The sequence below is a fragment of the Thamnophis elegans genome, chromosome 2, assembly GCF_009769535.1.
Source record: "Thamnophis elegans isolate rThaEle1 chromosome 2, rThaEle1.pri, whole genome shotgun sequence".
Taxonomy (NCBI): Eukaryota; Metazoa; Chordata; class Lepidosauria; order Squamata; family Colubridae; genus Thamnophis; species Thamnophis elegans.
The window spans coordinates 169,893,351-169,915,224 of record NC_045542.1 but is presented as its reverse complement, the minus strand read 5'-3'; the positions used below and the strand labels follow the sequence as shown (position 1 = coordinate 169,915,224).

Here is a 21,874-nt window from a genome sequence, read left to right as displayed (position 1 = left end):
ACTGGCCTGAATGAATCCCCAGAGCATTTATTGTTTATCAATTTAAAAATAAATTTACTGGCTGGGCAGCCGCCCTCTGGCTCTTTCCTTTTCTCACATTTGCAGCGCAATCCATCAGTTCCTCCCCATTCCAGCTTTTTCCATCGGTTCCCAAGAACAGGTCCCCATTTACAGGAAGGTTTTTTTTGGGGGGGGGGGGGAGAAATAGCAAAAAGCAACAATCAAATCAGGTTTCATCAATAAAGGCGCTTTGCTCATTTTAGTCCCGCTCAATCTTCACCCACCTTAACATCTCTTAATGTTAATCTGACCCAGTAGCCGTCCGCCATCCTCTAGTCTAGTATCTCCTCTCACTCCCCGAATAAAAGCTTTACCACATCCAAAACTTAGTCGACTCTTCAGCGTTATCGTGGATGAGGGCATGCGCAGAAGACAGGCGAGGCTGTAATTGCCTTACGAGATGTTCCATCCAAAATCTATACATGAAGGGGCTTATAAAGTTTTGCCTCTCTAGGGAGCAACACTCTCTGGCCGAGCGTCTCAGAAGGCCGGCAGGGCGCGCGAAATTTTGGCGGGAGTGCTTGCAGCCTCTCTTCTCAGCCTCAGAAGGCCTGAGGGAGCGGAGCCTCTGCTTCTCCTCCGACACTGAAACCGGGAAAGCGGAGTGGGCGGGGGAGGTTCCGCCGTGACCGAAGGCGGCGGCCTCGGAGGAAGTAAGAATGAAAACATAACAGGGTTGTCTGCTGGGGAAGATTTTTGATTTCTTTATAGGACTCTGCTCCCTTTGAGGAGATGGCTGTGGACTTCACAGAGGAAGATTGGGCACTGCCGGATTCTGGCCTTGTGCAGGGAAGTCATGCTGGAGGTTTCTAGGAATATGGCTGCTCTGGGTAAGGACCCTCAATGCTCTGCGTTCCAATCATTGGGAAAGGTGTTTTCATTGGGAGGTAAATGGGGAAGTTACCTGCACTAAATTGCATAAAGTAGTGAGAACTCTACCTGACCATCACCTGTAAAACCTTTCCTAATTTCACAAAAATCAAAGTCAGAATGTTTAGTGTGTAGCTAATGTCCAGTGGAGGAGCCACTGCCGCAAAGAACCGCCATACAATTCCCCTTGATTCTGCACTGCCAGGGCCACTCTGGATGACAAACCAGCTAAGGCACTTCTTGGGCAATTTTGTCCAAGGCTGTCACCTGAGCCACTCTTCTAGAACACAACTAAGGTTTTGGCAGAAATGCTCACCATGACTTTGTGAAAGGCCTTAGATGCTCTGTGGAAATGCCTGGACAGATTGACCAATCAACAACTAAGTTTCTGTCTTGAAAAATCCTTTGGATACCATTAGAGTCTCCTGGATAAATTTTTAAAACCTAAGGGACTAGTTCGGATAAAACTCAGAAGCACATTTTCATGCAGCTGTTGACAAAAATAGGATTGCCAACATGATCACCACTGTCCAATGACAGATTTGGCACAAGAAGAAGAAGGATAACGGGAACGGGATGCAAAATATGAATGAGGTTGTTCAATTTCCTCCTTGTTGCCCATCACTATTTCTATCTTTTTTGAAGGGATGGACTGGGCTTCCTTGCTTCCTTCTTAATTTACAAAAAAAATCTATATAAAACAGAATTAACACAATTCAAATTTAGAAGACATTTCAATCTATAGAGTTATGTTAATTCCCACAAAATACTGCTCATATCCTTTCCTCTTAAGATTTAGCTAAAGAAACCATATCATTTTCCTTTGTTATCTTGACCAGGAGAAAGAGAAATGAGATCATCCCCAGAAAGATAACCTCTTTTTGAGCAGTTGCCCAGGCAATTATTCATCACTTGAGCTTCCCAACATATTTTGAGGAAGAAACTCTTTATACTCTTATTGTTTTGGGACTTCACTAATAAACTCTTATGAACCTGTAATTCTATAGTCTCCTTCCATGTATTTTTTCATTATCTGATCCTGTCATCATGGGCAGCAATACCAAATCCATATTTGAGTCCATCTATTCTAGGGGGACAAACCGACTTCAGGAAGTCAATTTCTTTCTTTTTTGGTAATGTAGCCTCTTGAAAAAAGATTAGCTCTTCAGGAATCCACCCAGCAGGAAAGCTCAAGCAGAAAAGGTGAATAAAAGACTTCAACAGAACAGAAATAAATAGAAAATAGAAAACGATGTAGGGCAGATTGTACTCTTAGAAAAAGGTGGATTCTTCACTGAGTCTATGGAGATTCTCAGTCATCCAGGTCATGGTTGTCTTAAAGATGCTTTAAGTCTGGGTGCTCCAAAAATTGTAAAGGGTCCTCTCAACTGGATCATAAGTTATTTTTCAACATCCCTCCCATCAGTCTGCAAAGACATTTTCATACCAGGGATTCTGTGGGAAGGAACTTGGAATATTCATCTGAGGAAACAAAAAGAGTTTGAGGAGACATGATAGCTGTAATCAGATGACTAAAGAGAAGCTTCAGAGAAGATGATTAAGATATATTTTCCTTGGACACAGAAAATAGGACTAGAAATAAAAGACATATGTTGACAATATAGGTAGTCCTCAACTTTCTACTATAATTGAGCCCAGAATTGTGGTTGTAAAAATGCTGGTAAAATGACAGGCGGATAAGCAAGTACTACCTGTAATTAAATTTTGTTTAACTATAAGAAAAAAACTTCCTAATGGTAAGATTTATACAACGATGGTGCAGTCTATTTATGGTTCTCCATATCTGGAGATTTTCCAAAGACTGGACAGCCATTTCTCGGGAGAGGGGTGTTTAGCTGATTTTCCAAGGTGTTGCAGAAAATTGTAGTGGCTATTCCTTGTGGTCCCTTCCAGCCCCACGGTTGTATGATTCCAAAGTGATCCCAGATCCAAGATAAATTAAGATTCAGTGGAGGATTTACTAAACAAATTACTTTGTAATGGAAGTAACCAAATTTGGTGGTTTTTCTGGAAGAGTTTAATAATTTTCACATGATTTAGTAAATTTCACAAAGAACAGGGTTAAGTGCTGTACAGAAAGAGCATATGATGATAGCTAGGAAAAACAAGACATATATAAAAGTCTATTAAAACAAAGGGTAAATAATGGCCATGGGTCCAAGGATCCCCTTGACAAACATACTAAAAGAAATGGAGGAATCTTGTGACTTAGACTTGCATAAGGGTTTTCCCTTGAGCATGGTTCTTGTAGAAAGAAGAGTCCCTTCTCTTTACAGGCATTCCTCGAGTTACAATCACAATAGAGCCCAAAATGTATGTTGTTAAGTGAAACATTTGTTAAGTGAATTTGCCCCCTTTTACAACTTTTCTTGCCACAGTTAAGTGAATCATTGCATTTAAGCAAGTAACATGGCTGCTAATTGAATTTGGATTCCCTATTGATTTTGCTTGTCAGAAGGTAGCAAAAGCTGATCACATGACCTTAGGACACTGCAGCCTATTGCAAAATATAGCCATCATAAAACTGCAGGGACCCATCCAAGAAGCCATCAGGCCTCAGGACTGACTCAAAAACATGGATTGCAAATTGAAATATAAAGTGCAGTTTAATCAATTCCTTTTTAAGCTGGACTTTTAACTCCCAAGAATCTTCCAAAAGAAACAGTGATTTTTCATTGATGCTCATGAAGATGCTTTTATCCATTTTTTATTAGATTTTGTCCTCTTTTTCTCCCTGATGAAAAATGTTTCCCCCCCCCCGAATGGTTTCTTTTCTCAGTCAAAACACCACACATATATTTATGTATGGACAGAATGTGCAAGTGGAAGGGATTTTGCTGCCTTCTACACATACTCATGCACATAATCTACATTATGGCTATAAATAAATAAATGTAGAAATGGTTATTTTAGTACTGATCTTTAGGAGCCAGAATAAGATAACTTCTGTTCTCTTAGAACTCCTCATGCATGGGTAGCTCTTGGATTAGATAGATGTTTGCACTACATTCTCACACATAAGCAAAAATGGCTGAAAAGATTGCATTTTTCCAAGTTAAAATATTCTACTTTCTAGGTTTTACTTTTTCTTTTTGACAAGCCAATGTTGTTTGTTATGATTGTCTTTCAAATAAAACGTTAGCCTTTAATACACGGAAGTCCACTGATAACTTCTGCTAATGAGATCTTCTATTCTTTGCAGCATCAAAACTAGTATGTATAGCATCCATGGTTTCTTTAATGGTTTTTTGATGATAAGGTTGATTTGTTTAAATTTATTGACTGCTCAATTCCAGTGGGCCTTCTCACCTCCAGAATAAAAGTGGTTACATCTAATAGGTACATCTAGTATCATTAAAGTTCTTTTTTTTTGCATAAAAAGTTTTTATTTTCCATTTTCATAGCATATAATCACATGTATACTATTACATAGTCTATATCAAGTTGTATTATTAAGTACTTACATCAATTCATCTTACCATCAACTACCAAAGAAAAGAAAAACCCAGTTATTGGCTCTTCTGTTCTCCATACACCATATTAATACCTTATCCGACACTTTCTTCCTCCTCTCTCCTCCCCCTTTCTACATCCTGTCTTCCCTCCGTCATTTTCTACTCTACTTCCCCTTCCTTTCTCCTCCTCTCTCCCCTTACCACTCCTCCTTATACACCTCATCTTCCCCCTTCACCCTCTCTCAAGTCTCATTAAAGTTCTTTAAAGTAGGAGCAATGAAAGTAGAATTTAAACGATCAGGAAGGATGCCAACAGTTGCCCAAATTTTGGCTGAAATTCCATGTAATCTAAATATTATTTTAAGGAATGTTGGTTATTTACCTACTTCACCTGAATCAATTTGTTTTTTACCACAGGTGGGAGGCAGTTGACCAATCCAGAGGAAGGCTGCTGAAAAACTAAACAATTAATTACATGCCAAAACGTCCCTGTCTTTCACAAGCGCCACAATTTCCTTGACCAGAGTGCAAGTGTAAATGTTGGTTTTTTTCTATCTTTATCAAAGGCAGGATTAGTCAAAACACACAGGAAGGAAAAATAAGGAAAAGAAAGTATATCAAAATACACTGGAAGAAGAGTAAAAAGATTAGGATTAGAGCTACAGAAAGAACCACAAAAAAAGAAATTAAAAAATCAAATGCAATTAATAAAACATAAATTATGCTTAATTGAAAAAGAAGAATTGGCACAAAAAATTAAAAGTATAAAACAAAATTTCTTTGGAAGCGCTAACAAACCAAGGAGGTGGCTGGCATCTAAATTAAAAAAGGTGAAAGAAAAGAAAGAGCTACAAAGACTGATGATGAGAAGGGTATGCTTCAGCACCAAAATGATAAAAAAGAGAATCCAGAACTATTTTGAAAATTTGTATAATCAAGAGGAGCTATCAGAAGATAAAATAAAACAATATTTGGAAGAAGCCAGGTTGCCTAACGTGCCTGAAACAGGAAGAATTATGTTAAATGGAAGATAACAACGTTTGAATTAACAGGTGATTAAGCAATAGAAAAACAATAAAATGCCAGGACCAGATGGTCTGCCAGTGGAAGTTTGCAAACAATTACAAGATACCCTAGGCCTAGGACCATCAATGCTGGAAGTATATAATGAAGTCTTGTTAGAAGCTAAGGTACCAAAATCCTGGATGGAAACAAATAATACACTTATACTAAGGAAGATGCAGATGTGTTGCAAATTAAAAATTATAGACCAATCTCACTTCTAAATGTGTACTATAAAATTTATGCGTCAATAATAGCTGAAATTAAAGAGATTTTTGAATGAATGTATACACACTGATCAAAATTAAAAGCAATATGAGAATAATTTTGAATACGTTGGAATATTATGAAGTGCATCCTGAAAAGTAAATGGTGCTGATCTTTTAGATGTGCAGAAAGCATTTGATAACGTAAATTGGCAATTTATGATATGGCAATTAAAATATATGGAATTTGGTGAAAATTTTACTAATATGATCAAGGCAATATATACCAAACGGACTGCAAAAGTGATTGTAAATGGGGACATAACACAGAATGTTAATATTAATAAAGGCACAAGACAGGGATGTCCACTCTCCCCATTACTATTCATTTTGACATTGGAAGTGTTAGAGACATTCGACAAAATATAGAACTAAAAGGGATGGAGATTAAAAAAGAAAAATATAAACTACCGGCATTTGCAAATGACCTGGTATTTATCATAGAGGAATTGCAAATAGCTGTACCTGAATTAATGAAGAAAATAGATGGCTATGGGGAAGTTGCAGGATTGGAAGTAAACAAAGAAAACTAAAATTTTAGTCAAAAAATTTACAAATAAACAGAAAAAAGAGTTAATATAGAAGATAGTCATTCAGATAATGAAGAAAGTAAAATATCGGCATTGATCTATCAGCAAGTTGTGTAACTATAAAAGAAGATAATTACGTTAAATTGATACAGCAAATTAAACTTGACTTGGAAAAGTCACTACTAGGAAGAATAGCTGCCATTAAAATGAATACCGAGATTATTATACCTGTTCCAAACAATTCCAATAAAGCTGGAGAAGAAATATTTCGAGGAATTAAACAGATTACTAATAAAATGTATTTGGCAAGGTAAAAAATCAAGAATAAATTTGAAACTTAGAAAAATCTAAGAATAGAGGAGATTTGGGGCTGCCAGTTTGGGAGTTATATTACCAGGCTTCTGCACTTAAGTGGCTAAAAGAATGGATAACCTTGAGACATAGACAATTATTAACTCTGGAGGGTCTCGATTTGCAACTGAGGTAGCATGCCTTTCAATGGTATGGGAAAAACAAAATAGTTATTTCCAACGACATTACATTACAAATACTCTATTTTCAGTATGGGAAAAAATTAAGGAAAAACACTTTGAAAATACCAGTCTGGTTCTCTATGATGGAAGCATTGATATATTCAGATGTGATTGATATGGAAAAAAACATAAAAGTTATAAAGATATTTTGAATAAGAAAGGGGAATTGAAAAATAAACAACTGAATACTCTAGAGATAAATTTAGCATAGTGGCCACAGCAGTGGTGGGTCTCTATTTTTTTACTACCGGTTTGCTCCTGTGCACGCGTGCTCTCTCTCTCTTGCACAATGCTTCTGCGCATGCACAGAAGCATCCAGGCAGGTGGGTGGAGCCTCCTGTGGCCGCCGCTGCCGGTTCCACTAAATCAGGCCGAACTGGGAGCAAACCACCTCTGGGCCACAGGTACAAATACAATCAAGATATGAAAAAGATGTTAAATTATATGGTTTTTATAAAGGACTAACAGAATTGGATCAGATTCTAACCGGAACTAATGGGTATAACAAGAGGAAAACATATTTGATTTGACGTGTATTGATTGCAGCCAAAATTGTATTTGAACAACAATGGAAAAGTGAAGAGACCCCTACAGATGAAAATGTGATTTAAAAAATATTACAATGTGCGGAAATGGATAGATTAACACTTACAATTAAGGAAAAGTAAGAAATTGAATATTTTTTGACTTGGGACTTATTTTATCAATAGTTAGCTGACAGAAACAGAAGTTAGAAACATGGAACTATAAAAAAAGGAACTGAAAAAGGGGAGGCTTGTTAAAGTGGATAAGCAAATATCAGTATTATTATGATCATTATGACAGAACGAATATCAATGCAATGAATATTGTCATTTTTTTGTCATATTTTTTTTGTCATTTTATTGACATTTATAGGCCGCCCTTTTCCCTAAGGGGACTCAGGGCGGCTTACATTTCATAGGAGGGGAGTGTAAGACAGGACACAAAAAAAATGTGAATAAAGTAAAATAATCAGTAAAACACAACATTCATTCAACATTCGGGTGGGGCGAGATTAAGATCTTATCCCCAGGCCTGACGGGATAGCCAGATCTTAAGGGCTGTGCGGAAGGTCTGGACGGTGGTGAGGGTGCGAATCTCCACGGGGAGATCGTTCCAAAGCGTCGGAGCTGCAACCGAGAAGGCTCTCCTCCGCGTAGTCGCCAGTCGGCACTGACTGGCAGATGGAATTCGGAGGAGGCCTACTCTATGCGATCTGATGGGACGAAGGGAGGTAATTGGCAGAAGGCGGTCTCTCAAATAGTCAGATCCACTACCATGAAGGGCTTTGTGAATGGTGAGTAGCACCTTGAAGCGCACCCGGAGATCAACAGGTAGCCAGCACAGCTCACGTGGTGGTAAACACTTTGATGATTATTTCTTAAAACTATTTGTACCCAGACAACACACTGTTTAACCCAAAATGGAATTTTTATATATTGTGAAACAAAAAACTATGCCAAAAAAAAAGGAAGGATGCCAACTTTTGGTTGAAAGTCCATGTAATCTAAATATTACTTTAATGAATGTTGGTTATTTACCTACTCCCCCTGAATCAATTTGTTCTTTGGCCAAATGTGGGAGGCAAAAGAACAAATCCAGAGGAAGGCTGATGAAATAACCAAACAATTACATGCCAAAACCTCCCTGTCTTTCAGAAGAGCACAGTTTCCGTGGGCAGAGTGCAAAGCCAAGGGTAAATCTGTTGGTTTTCCCCCACTAACTGGCAGCCTTCCCTGGTTGTGTTGGCAGGATGATCACCTCTTTGACTGCAAGTCAATGTTAATCCTCTCCCCTCCAATGACCCGAAGATGAACATTGATATTATCACTGAAACTTGATGAGATGGAGCCCATTACTAGAAGGATATGATTTGTTCAGAAGAAACAGATCTGTCATAGGAAAATTTCAACAGGAAACAAAGGCAACAACACAAGCAATAATTCTTACTTTAAAATCAGAGGTTTATTGTTTCTAATACTTTGGAACATTAGAAATCAATCGATGTAAAAGATATAATAGCAGTAATACACTGCATCAACAAATAATAGCAGTTGGCCAATGAGAAATAGCAAAGCCTACAAGGACTGCTATAAATCAAAGAGCCCCGAGCCAATCTTGAACCCTGTCTTTTATGCTGTTCTTCTAACCATATACATCCTTCACAACTTTACTGTCACTTTTTGTGGACACCTGTGAACATTACTTCAATTCCTCATTTCCAACAGTTTCATTCTTCCTGTTTCCATACAAGTGCATATTTTGCAAAAAAAAAAAAAACATATTTCACAGTTAGCAACGGTTCAGCAGGATTACAAATATTTCTGGTAAATTTTGAAATCATCCTAGCTGAAAACTTTGCTTCATATCTCCTTCTTCTGGGGCCGTCTATTATCCATAGGACTTATTGAATCCAATGGATCAATAGCCTATATTTCTTGATTCTCATGGATTCAACAAAAGAGTAGCAATAGTTCTATGTATGCATAGTATGTAAAGATGTGTGTATGTAAGAAATTACTACAGGTAGTCTTCGACTTACAACAGTTCATTTAGTGACTGTTCAAAGTTACAATGGCACTGAAAAAAGTGACTTATGGCAATTTTTCACAGCTATGACCTTTGTAGCATCCCCATGATCATGTGATCAAAAATTTAGATGCTTGGCAACTCGTTCATACTTATAACCGTTGCTGTGTCCCAAGGTCATGTGATCACCTGTTGCAACCTTATGACATGCAAAATTAATAGGGAAGCCAGATTCACTTAGCAACCATGTTACTACTTTATCAACTGCAGTGATTCACTTAACAACTGTGGCAAAAATGTTGTAAAAAGGGGAAAAACTCATTTAAGAAAAGCCTCACAACAACAGAAATTTTGGGCTCAGTTGTGGTAAGTTGAGGACTACATGTATAGCTGCACAGAAATTATGCATGCATGCATGTATGTATCAGGGATGGGTCCTGGCAGTTGCTGTTGCTGGTTCACTCATGGCTATGCATGGGGTTTGTGTGCCCGTGCTTGATGTGCGCTTCGCGTGTAGGCACAGTGCAATAAAAATTGGTCTGTGGATGCGTAGAAGCAAAAAAACAAGATGGCAGCACCTATGGCGCCACCCAGAGAACAGGTTTGTGGGTATGGCAGGTCTGGGTTGCTGCCGATTCCAGCAACCTGGGGCCGCCAAACCATTACCGGGTTGGCCGAACCAATCTGAACCAGTAGGAACCTACCTTAGCCTATATATATATATATGCAAAGAATAACTACAGCTACATACAAATACATGATGTCAGGGATGAAAGCCTTCTTCAGAGTATTTGGGTGAATATTGAGAGGAAAAGAAAGATCATTGCTATAAGTGCATATTACAGACCACTCAACCAAGCAGAGGCAATAGATGAATTTTTTGCTAATCAGCTAGCTGAGATGTGCAAGAAACACCAGTGCAGTAATAGGGGACTTTAGCTGCCCTGACATCAACTGGGAAGCAAAGTCTGCCATGAGTGGGAGATTGAATAGATTCCTGACCTGCCTGGCTGACAACTTTTATCATCCAAAAAGAAGACGAGGGAACTAGAGATCAGCTCTATTGGATTAATTCTTATTAACCGAGATGAAATGATAGAGGGGGTTGAAGAGGCAGGAACTTTAGGAGAGAATGACCAAGTTGTACTGGAATTCATCATAATGATGTAGGTACCTGAACAAAGTCAGACTAGTGTTTTAGACTTAAGACAGCTACTTCAACAAACTAAGAAAGAAATTTGGAAGGAATCCATGGATGGAAATCCTAAAAGGAAAAACAAGTTAGGATGCTTGGGAAACTGAAGACCAAGATAAAGGTCTTTTTAAAAAAAAATCACAGAAAGATAAACAAGAGACCCAGGACAAGACCAGCATGGCTGCACAAAGAGCTTTCTGACAAATTGAGAAACAAAAAGGACAAGTATGAAAAAGGGAAAGAAGGGCATATAAACTCAGATAAAATACCAGCAAATATCCGAAATCTGCAAGGATGGAGTCAGAAATGCTAAAGATTCAGAATGAACTAAGACTTGCAAAAACAAATGCCTAAAATAAGTTTTGTTTAGTCTTTAAGGCATAAGAAGAAAATCAGCAAAATGACAGATTCACTAATGGGAGAAGGTGGCAAGATGGTGATGTGCAGCAGGAAGAAAGCGGAACTTCTTAATTCCTTCTTTGTCTTTACATGAAAGGGGGTGGGGGAATAGTCCAGTCTAACAAAAGCAGCACTGTGGGAGGCAGAACAGGAATGCAAGTCAAAATAGGCAAAGAATTTGGGAAACTTTCATATCCCCAGCTTCACAGCCTCTTTTCACTTAGCCATTACGTAAGTTACAAAGTCTGTCTGTCTGTCTCTCCCGCCTTCCCTCCCTCTCTCTCACACACAGAGAGATATACAAATCATGTTTGTGAGCACACTGGCCCACATTAAAAATGAAATTCTGGGGCCTGCTCTCCAAAGAAAGTATATATTTTCTCATACATATACATAACACACATATATACATGATACACACACACACACACAAGAGGTTGCACAACCATTTATCTGAGCAGAGGTTGGACTAAAAGACCTTCAAGGTCCTTCCCAAATCTACTATTCTATTCTACTAAATGAACTCTTATGAGTCGAAGATGACCTAAATTTTACTGCACCAAAAAAGTTGGAAGTCTGCTTTCTTTCTTTCTTTTTGCTCGTTTATCTCCCTTTTTTCCCTCACTTTCCCACTTTTACCTCTCCCGTTTTACTATAGACTTTATTTCTGAGTCTTATATTGAGTCAAAGCTTAATAAAGCTCACAAAAGCATTGGCTGAAATGATAGTTATACCGTATTAGGAAAGCTTGTATGTCTACTTTTGTAATGGTATGTATGAGAAAACCGAGCGATGCATGTCACTATGACAGTGGTGGCGAACCTATGGCACAGGTGCTAAAGGTGGCACTCAGAGCCCTCTCTGTGGGTACGTGTAGTGTTGCCCCAGCTCAGCTCCACCACGTTTCTCCATGGCGTTTCTCGCCGTTGTTTGCAGGGAAACAGAAGCTCATGAAAGAAAAAGATCTCACCTCTTGCAGAGCTGCTGGTGTTGGGATGCCCTGCCTCCCCCCAGCCAGCTGGTCTTTGGGGTGCTGCTGTGCGTGTGAGCGTGCGCGTGCGAGAGAGAGAGAGAAAGAGAGAGAGAGAGTTTGTGCACTGCCTCCCACCGGCCAGCTGGTCTTTGGGGTGCTGCTGCGCATGTGAGCGCCAGAGAGAGAAAGAGAGAGAGAGAGAGAGAGAGAGACTTGCAGTTTGGGCACTCAGTCTCTAAAAGGTTCACCATCACCGCACTATGACATTCAGGTTGTTCAGTTTTGGGGTTTGAAGGTATAAAAAAAACCCAGCTGTAAACCACTAGGTTACACAAGTTTCGAAGGAAACCTCCCCGGATCCTTGTTCTGTGCAGAATAAAGTTGGGTTGTTTCAGTCTCCACCCCCATGTGCTCTTTTGGCCTTGAACATTGGCAAGGACCCACTGCTGGGCTGGGACATTAAAACTGTCCCCGTTCCTGGGTTTTACCTGTTCTTCCACACGGACTGTTTGCAGAGAGGCAGTCAGAGCTGAAGAGGGAACAGCTGAGACTTTTCAGCTCAGCTTTGCAGGCAGCCTCTCTCTCTTCAATATCATGGGGGAAAGCTGGCAACATGGAAAAAACATCTTCCTTCTCCTTCTCCTGTCTGTCCTTCTCAGGACCACTGAAGCTGCTCCTGAGCCCAAACTGTAAGTTGATTTTTTCTGTCTTCTTTGGCTGGGAAAGATTTAGGCTTCAAACTCCGCTCTGTTTTATTTTTAAAGTAAGCATCTCTCAGTACAGGATATTTCCAAAGGGAAACTTAAGGAGGAGCAATGCCCCAGAGATATTTGGCGGTGGGTGGGAGGAAGGGGAGAGGTAGGATTTTAAAAAAAAATCTGTAAGATTTATGGAGCTTCTCAGTCATCCAGGTCATGGTTGTCCCAAAGGTGATTTTTCAAGAGGCAACTGAACATTCTGTTTTTTCTTTGAAGACATTTTGCTTCTTACCCAAGAAGCTTCTTCAGCTTTGCCTCTTGAAAAAGCACCTTTGGGACATCTGTAAGATTAGTTTCCATTTTGGCTTTGGACCCTGAGGTGGCATTAGGAGGTGGAGGGATAGCCACCTTATGTATTGAACTGAGAAGGGCCCCCATAGAATGCAGTGTGACTTTGAAGCGTAATGCACAGGACATACTCTTTGAGGGAGATGGGTTTTTTTCCCCGAAATGTGAAAAATAGATAACTAAACATAACATAAAATAATGTTAGACAAGACGACAGTCCTTTCCTGAAAATGGAAGGATCATTTCTGCAAGACATGTTTAATGCTTATTTTAAAGATAGTACCATGTTTCTCTGAAAATATGACCCACCCCAATAATAAGCCCAACCCTTGGGGCAGCACAAACATCACTTTTGCCTTTCTCTTTCTGGGCTCAGCACTTCTGCTTGTTGGGCCGCTTCTCTGAAGCTGGTAGTTCCATGGCCAGCTACTTTGCTTATTTCCCGCTTTTGGGGCGGCTCGTGGGGAGGCTTGCGTGGCAGCACGGGCATCGGGGAGGCAGGCAATCCAGATGCTCCACGCTGGTGCTTGTTTGGGCCAGCTGCAGGCAAGCCAACATATAGCGGAATGAAGGGGTCAGTGCATTGGGATTGCTTTTGTCTCCCCCATGCCTCTGCTTCAGCTGTGCTATCTGGGGATACGCTGAAGTCTTGGAGTGGAGCTGTTTGTTAGGGTTCCAAATAACATCCAAAATTAAATCAGAGTCCAAGGCAAAGTATTGCTCAAAGTTCCAATTTATTAAAAGAGCCATGTGGGCACATCTGATAAAACCTGAGTCTAAAAGCTTCCCGGTTTTTCACACCCAGTTGAAAGTTCTAGATCTTGCCCCACTCCCCCAAGCCCATCACATGTTCCAATCTTCCACTGCCATGCTGGAAGTTCCACCCACCCAGTTCCGGTCAGGTGCAGATGACCTTGGCTTTCTAGAAAGGAATTTTGTTTTGGCTACATAGCATCTAACTCAGTGGTGGGTTCCAGATCCTGTCGCAATCAGTATGCTGTGATGGGGCTGGGCATCCTCGTCGGGCATGCGCACTGCACGCACATGCGCACGCTACCACCCTGCGACACCCCAGCTGCTCGGCAGAGGTCGTGCAGGTGCCATACATTGTGCATGCATGTGCTACTGGCCCATTTGCCTCAAAAAGCTGTAAGGAACATGAGCAGATGGGTGGGCCAAACGGCTGTGTCAGTGTGTCCAAACTTGCGGTGCTGCTGCTACTCATGCACACAATGGAACAGCAATCCTTGCAGAGTCCTGCTTGAAGAGGCTGTGGTTTGGATGTTGAGACTCTAGAAAAAGTGCAGAGAAGAGCAAGAAAGATGATTAGGGGACTGGAAGCTATGGCTAGTCTAATGAACAGAAGAACCAGGAGTGACATGATAGCAGTGTTCCAATATTTGAGGGGCTGCCAAAGAAAGGAGGGGGTCAAGCTATTTTCCAAGGCATCTGAAGGAATAATGGATGAAAACTGATCAAGGAGAAATTCAACCTAGAAATAATGAGAAGCCTTCTGAGACTTAGAACAATTAACCAGTGGAACAGCTTGCCTTCGGAAGATGTGGGAGTTTCATCCCTGGAGGCCTTTTAACCTGTCAGAAATGGTATCGGGTCTCCTGCTTGAGCTGGGGGTTGGCCTAGATGACCTACAAGGTCCCGTCCAACTCTGTTATTCTGTAATTCCCCAGTGAGTATGCTGGTTGGGGAATTCTGGGAGCTGAAATCCAGACACCTTAAAGTTGCCAAGGTTGCTATACAGAAATGTGTCGCTGAAGATTCAGTCTCCCTGGCCAAAGGTGTCAAACCATTGAATCATAGCAACTGGTCCAATCTTTATTAATCTGAGATGTTTAGTTGCTCATCAATCAGAGCAAAATTAGTTAGCCCGAGAGGCGTTGGAAGGTACCAACTCTTGCTACACCAACTCCAGGGGTTTCTCCCCAGATTGCAACCCGTTTTGGGGAAGCTAGTGTGGCAAAAGTTGGTACCTTCCAACGACTCTTTGACTCTTCCTGACTAATTTGCTCTGACTGATGAAGTTGCTTGTATGAGCCACGAAACGCTTCCGATTAACAAAGATTGGACCAGTTGCCACGATTCAACCTTTTGACACACATCTATCTCCACCAACACAGGCCCAAATCTTAGGAAACCCGCTTGCATTTGCTCAGCATATTTCCTAATCAGAGCCCCTGCCCCTCTTTCCAAGGCAATATGTGGCGCTGGTACCCAGCACAATCCACATGGAGACCCCTGAGCACTTCTGCATCCAGATAAAAAATGAGAAGGGAACAGTCAACTTGACTCTCGTGCTGGAACCCGCGATCAAGGATTTGATCCTGAAGCAAATGACGATAAAAGAGTCAGAGGAAGATGAAGATTTTCTTCAATGTGATACTTTCCAGGTAAGTCTCTCTGTCTCCCTCCCTCTCTCCTCTCCCTCTCTCTCTTCCTCCCTCACCCTTTTATGTTGTTTCATTCAACGTAATGCAAACACAAAGCAATAGAACATCATGATAACAATACCTCTCAAACCATTTGATTTTGTCTCTTTTTCATCCTGCAGGTTCCCAGGGAGAGCAATATTTCTGTTCCATCGGAAGTTCTTCTCGAGTTCCGTGGAAATGACTTGACTCACAGTTTCCAGATCCGCAAAAAAGTGCGGATTGAGAAACCAAAGAATCTGCTTTTCATCCAGATGGACAAACCCTTCTACAGAACGGGACAACAAGGTAAAGGGCGACTCGAGTGTGAAACCTACTCCTGAAATTCTTGCTTTTCTAACCTTTTCAAAACTTGATCGTTACAATTTTTACAGGTTTTGCTTTACAAATTTTAGAATTTCCATTGCTAAACCAGGCGATTGTTAAGCGAGTCACGCCTGACTACAATCTTTGTTCCCCCGGTTGTTAAACGAATGACTGCATTTGTGAAGTGAATGGTGCCATTGTGAAGTGAGCCTGAATTCCGCTCTTGATCCTGTTGTTGGAAGCCAGCTGGGAAGGCTGCAAATTGTTGATTGCATGATTCCTGGATGCTTGTAACTATTGTAAATGCATGCTTGTTGCCACGTGTCCAAAGATGAACACGTGAAGATGGTCAGAACTGTGAGATAAGTGTAAGCCATTTTTTTCACTGCCATTGTAATTTTGAACTGTCACTAAATTAATGGTGGTTAAGATGAAGATTCATTCCCTGTTTCTCCTCTCACCTCTGTGTGACCATAAGCTGAAGCTGGATTTTTTTAAAAATTATTAATTATTGTAAACTTTATTAGCTGCCAATCTTACCACATCATAACTCTGGTCGGCTTGCAATATTAAAACTGTATAAAACTTTAATGATATAAATATAATATGATAAAAAATTGACCTAGCTAAAGAGATGAGAAGGGAAGGGAGTGGGGATCTGTTGTTAATCTGTCAACTGTCCCCAGCATGAAATCCCTCTGTGGGAGCCTCAATGTGAGCTGATTTCTCCAAAGCTGGTGGGGAAAAATAATTATGTATCAATGCATTAAGTACAGAAGTACCATATTCAATGCAGCCCACCTATTGCCACAAAAAGTAGGGGAAAATGAGGGTGAAGGTTCATTCTCCCAGCTTGTGGGTTGGTTTCTAAACATATCATTACCGGGCTAGGTAATATCTCCAGCTGAGTTTAGGGGATGTCAGTGTTCTTGCGTTTACATCACAAGACCCTCACTTGACACCCCCACAGCTGAAGCCCTTAGAGGCAGAAGAACATTGACATGGACATCCCCCAAACTTGGCTGAAGATGTTACCTAACCTGGTAACGAAACATTCGGAAACCAACCCACAAGCTCAGGAAACGAATCTATACTCAAACTACAGATCTGCACCACAGAAAATGTTGGAAAATGACTGTGGGCATTTTCAGTTTAGTTCACACCCACCCCATCTTCTCCATGTCAGACCCTATGCCCAGATCAGAGCAAGCACGTTCACCCTGCTCAGTTACCCACAACATGGGGATAACAAATGGAAATGACGACTATCTAATAATTTGGTTTCGAAGGGCACCGTATCATTTAACACTTAGCCTACTGGCTGGATCTGGCCCACGGGCTGCTTAGATCTGGCTCTGGGACTGCCCTGGAAACAGTGAAGGACTGCCCTGCTGTGCCTCTGACAGCGAAAATGGAGCTTGGGACAATAACCTTTAACATCATGAAACATACTTTAGGAATGACTCATATTGCTTTGAGTGGCTTTGGAAGGTGCTCTGCCTTTTGATGTATAGCAAGAGAAATGGAAATAAGGTTCATTCTTATACATGGTCCACGTGTCCCCAATTTTGCCTGTGACATCTTCCAATTTGGCCAGTCAACTATTTTTCAGCTTTGCTGATGTTTCATAAGTAAACATCAAAGGACATTTTTGCTAGGTGGATTGAGTGTGGAAGAGTGTGTTTGCTTCCTCTGATCTTAGTGCATGCAAACTATAGGTAGTTCTGGTTTACAACAGTCCATTTAGTCACTGTTCAAAATTACAACAGCAGTGAAAAAAGTGATTTATGACCATTTTTCACAGTTACAATCTTAATCCTATAATCCCATAATCAAAATTTAGATGCTTGATAACTGACTCATATTTATGATGGTTGCAGTATCCCAAAGTGGGGAATGAGTCAGATTCACTTAACAACCAGGTTACTAACTAATCAACTGCAGTGGTTCACTTAACATCTGAGGAAAGAAAGGTTGTAAAATGGGGCAAATGCCACAACAAATGTCTCACTGAACAACATAAATTTTGGGCTCAATTGTGGTCGTAAACTGAATACTACCTGTATGTAACTTGGAGATGACAAGTAATTAGGCATAGGTTTCAGACACTTCGGACTGGTTCAGTGAACTGGATGCTAATTTTACATCTGGTTTGCCAAATCAGTAGTTGCAAGGTTTGGCTGGCCCCTCCCACCCCGGCCCCCCAGGAGTCTTCATGTGGCCTGTTTTGGATGTGGGGTAAGTACAGGGCCAGCATGGAGGCTCTGGGAGGGTGAAAAATGGGCCTCCAGGAAGTTCTGAAAGTCTAGAAACGGGTCCGTTTCCAACCTCCAGTGGGCCTCCGGAGCCCAGGGGAGACTGTTTGTTCCCTCACAGAGGCTTGAAGAAAGCCTCCGGAGCCTGGGGAGGCCGAAAACGCCCCCTTCCCACTGTGGTGCAGTAGGCCAAGTGGCCATATCCCCATGGCCACTTCCAACCAGCAACCGGGCAGAGAATCAGTTGCTAAAATTTTTCAATCCCACCCCTGCCTGTAATCAGTTTCCAACACCATCTACCAAGTGGAATAGAGCCAGGATAGGCATAATCACATGACTTCTTCAATGTCAGGAATCCTTATTGTTCTTCTCTGGTTGGCTGGACCCTGCATTTCATCAAGGAAAACAGACAAACCGCAGTGTCTCCAGATGAGGGCAATCAAGGGGAAGGAGAAAAAAAAAAGATCTATGAGAAATGATTGGAGATAGTGGATACGCTCTTCCCCTTGGAGCAGAGAAGACTAAGTGGAGGTTGGACAGCAATCTTCATGTATCTCTTAGCTGCTCAATTTTGGGGGTCTTTCTAGGAGACATGAAACAATGGTCTAAATGTCAGAAAGATACATTATGGTTGGACATCAGATAAATAAAATGTCTTAATGGAGCTGGATGGGCTTGACTACCCAGGAGGAAGGATTGATGGAAGGATTTAAACAAAAGCTGGATGGCCACCTACTAGAAATGCTGCAACAGTCTATTACTGCCCTGGGCAGCGGTCAGATTAATGTTTTTCAATTGTAGCAACATGAAGATGTTTAGACTTCACTTCCCAGAATTCAACAGCCAGCACTGGTCAGGGAATTCTGGGAGCGGAAGTCCACACGTCTTCAAATACTCAAGTATGAGAAAATATTGGACTACAGTATCCTGTTTGCCTGAAAATAAGACCTCCGTGGATAATAAGCCCAATTGGGCTTTTGAATGCATGCGCTAAAATAAGCCCTCCCCTGAAAATATTGCAACATAGCAGCAGCCATGAGGTGACCATGCTCGCCACCTCCTGCACCTCAAAAATAGTAAGATCTCCCTGAAATGAGACCAAGCACTTATTTCGAGTGGGGGGAGAGAGGTCAAAAGAAAATAAGACTCTGTCTTCTTTTTGGGTAAACACAGTAAATGATCTCCAAGATTCCTTCTATATTTTAATGTTTCTGTATTCAGTGGCTATTTTCCCCACCTATTCTCCCTCTGTCTTTTGCAGTTCAGTTTCGCATCGTTTCTATGGATAAAAAGTTCCATCCCATGAAGAAGAAGGTAAATTTTGGGGGTTACTCAGACAGACAGAGATGATGGCATCTCCGTGAGAAAACGTTCAATTCATGCTCTCCCCGGGGTCAATTCCCCTCCAGGGGAATTCTATGGACCCCTCCCCCTTCACATAGAACATTGAGCCCAGCCCATGTGTGGAGCAGTGGTGGGTTTCAATTTATTTTACTACTGGTTTGCTTGTGCATGCACACGCTTGTGCAACACTTTTGCACATGTGCAGAAGCATCCAGGTGGGTGGGCGGGGCCTCCCGCTGCCACCTTTGCAACTACCGGTTCACCCGATCCAGGGCGAACCAATAGAAACCCACCTCTGGTGTGGAGATACCCCTGTGTGAAAACTAGTGAAGACTCATGGAGTAATTGAAGGCTTTGGATTAGTGCTGACCTTAAATCTACCCTTAGTCATGAAAACTGGCCGGGTGACCTTGTGGCTAGGCACTGTCAACCAACCAACCTCACAGGGTGGTTGTTATGGGTGTGTGTGGTGGGAATTCTAAGAGCAGTCGCTTGAGGTAAGACAAAATACAAATAAATACATATCAAAACCATAATGCAACATAAAAGAATCTCCCATGCCCCTTTTTCTACTTACTTTTCTTCTCTATCCTCATTTTCATTCCTTGGTGTCTGATTTCCCTGTGCTTTTTTTTTGTCTCCACAGTTTCCAGTTGTGTACATCCAGGTATGTGCTGAAAGGCCATAGCAGTGCCAGCTCCATGGCTGATTGGACCTCATTAATCTTCGGATGGAAGGCCACCAGGAAATCTGAGGGCTACAGGCTCTTGGGAAATCAAAATGACCAACCATTTCCAGATGGTTGCCCAGAAAATGATACAAGCAGATATCTTGGTGGCGAGGGAGATAGATGTTTAAAGTAGCTAATATCGAGGTCCATTTCACTTTGTTAAGAACGGGGCTATTTCACACAGTCCCACAAAGTAGCAAACTGTCTGGAAACGTGGGATATTTTGTCTTTGAGAGGTTTGTTCCCATCTTCTTTACTAGGAATTGGGCTGAATGAGAGCCCTCTCCTTGCATTTGATCACAGAAACAATAGCATTGATCAAGGAAATCAACTAAAGACATGACTCAACTCAAAAGTAGTTCATAGCTTTAGTGCTACCATTTCTGAGCTGCAATTTCTCAAGGTGTCCACCAGATGGCAGCAGAATGGTGAACTACTCGGTGAACACATTCCTTCCATCTAGTGGTCCTCTGGAGTAATGCAGTGCTGATTTCATTTCATTTCATTTCATTTTATTAAGCATTTATAGGCCGCCCTTTTCCCTGAGGGGACTCAGGGCGGCTTACAATAATAGGGGGGGGGGGAGTGCAGGACAAAACACAAAAAGAAAATGTGAGTGAAAATAATTAGCAATAAAAACCCAACATTCATTCAACATTCGGGAGGGGCGAGAGTAAAGTCTTATCCCCAGGCCTGACGGGATAGCCAGATCTTGAGGGCTGTGCGGAAGGCCTGGATGGTGGTGAGGGTGCGGATCTCCACGGGGAGATTGTTCCATAGCGTTGGAGCTGCAACTGAGAAGGCTCTCCTCCGCGTAGTGGCCAGTCGGCACTGACTGGCGGATGGGATTCGGAGGAGGCCTACTCTATGCGATCTGATGGGACGGAGGGAGGTAATCGGCAGAAGGCGGTCTCTCAAATAGCCAGATCCACTACCATGGAGCGCTTTATGAATGGTAAGTAGGACCTTGAAGTGCACCCGGAGACCAACAGGTAGCCAGCGCAGCTCACGGAGGATCGGTGTTATGTGGGCGAACCGTGGTGCGCCCACAATCACTCGCGCGGCTGCATTTTGGACTAGCTGAAGTCGCCGGATGCTCTTCAAGGGCAGCCCCATGTAGAGCACATTGCAGTATTCCAGCCTAGAGATCACAAGGGCTCGAGTGACCGTTGTGAGGGCCTCCCGGTTCAGGTAGGGCCGCAACTGGCGCACCAGGCGAACCTGGGCAAATGCCCCCCTGGTCACAGCTGACAAGTGATGGTCGAAACTCAGCTGTGGATCCAGGAGGACTCCCAAGTTGCGGACCCTGTCTGAGGGGTATAAATTTTGACCCCCCCCCAGCCTGAGTGATGGAACGTCGGCCAAATTGTTGGGATCTGGCAACCAGCTAAGAGGCTTGTTTTGTTTAGCTCCTTTCTTCCTTAAATTAGTTTCTCTAAAGTTGTTAAAGTGTTCAAAGAACTATGTCCCAGCCTCCCTCAGCTTGTACAATCTGAGCTCAAACATCCCTTTGTCTAATGGCAGAGCCTTCCTGCTAATAGCAATAGCACATATACTGCTTCACAGTGCTTCACTTCCTCTCTAAGCGGTTACAGAGTCAGCATATTGCCCTCAACAATCTGGGTCCTCATTTTACTGACTTCGGAAGGATGGAAGGCTGAGTCAACTTGAGCCTGGTGAGGTTCGAACTGCCAAATTGCGGGCAGCTGGCAGTAAGCAGAAGTAACCTGCAGTACTGCACTCTAACCACTGCACCACCACGGCTCTAAGACCTACAGCCAACATCTCCAACTTGGGAAGTTCAGAAAAGGTACAACTCCCCGAATTTCCAGCCA

The 21,874-nt window shown here is 41.9% G+C and overlaps 1 protein-coding gene and 1 long non-coding RNA gene across 2 annotated transcripts in view; both read left to right on the top strand.

Moving 5' to 3' along the window:
- Positions 1–519: 519 nt before the first annotated feature.
- Positions 520–5,249, top strand: LOC116503461. Its single transcript, XR_004254704.1, has 2 exons — positions 520–890; positions 4,824–5,249. It is a non-coding gene; the product is annotated as an uncharacterized LOC116503461 (long non-coding RNA).
- Positions 5,250–12,401: 7,152 nt separating this feature from the next.
- Positions 12,402–21,874, top strand: part of LOC116503345 (alpha-1-macroglobulin-like) — a 59,515-nt gene continuing 50,042 nt past the window's right edge. The window contains exons 1-5 of the mRNA XM_032209711.1: positions 12,402–12,603; positions 15,170–15,365; positions 15,527–15,692; positions 19,227–19,279; positions 19,956–19,976. Of these exons, the coding sequence (XP_032065602.1) occupies positions 12,509–12,603; positions 15,170–15,365; positions 15,527–15,692; positions 19,227–19,279; positions 19,956–19,976 (531 nt within the window). The 5' untranslated portion in view covers positions 12,402–12,508. The remainder of the gene's footprint in view (positions 12,604–15,169; positions 15,366–15,526; positions 15,693–19,226; positions 19,280–19,955; positions 19,977–21,874) is intronic.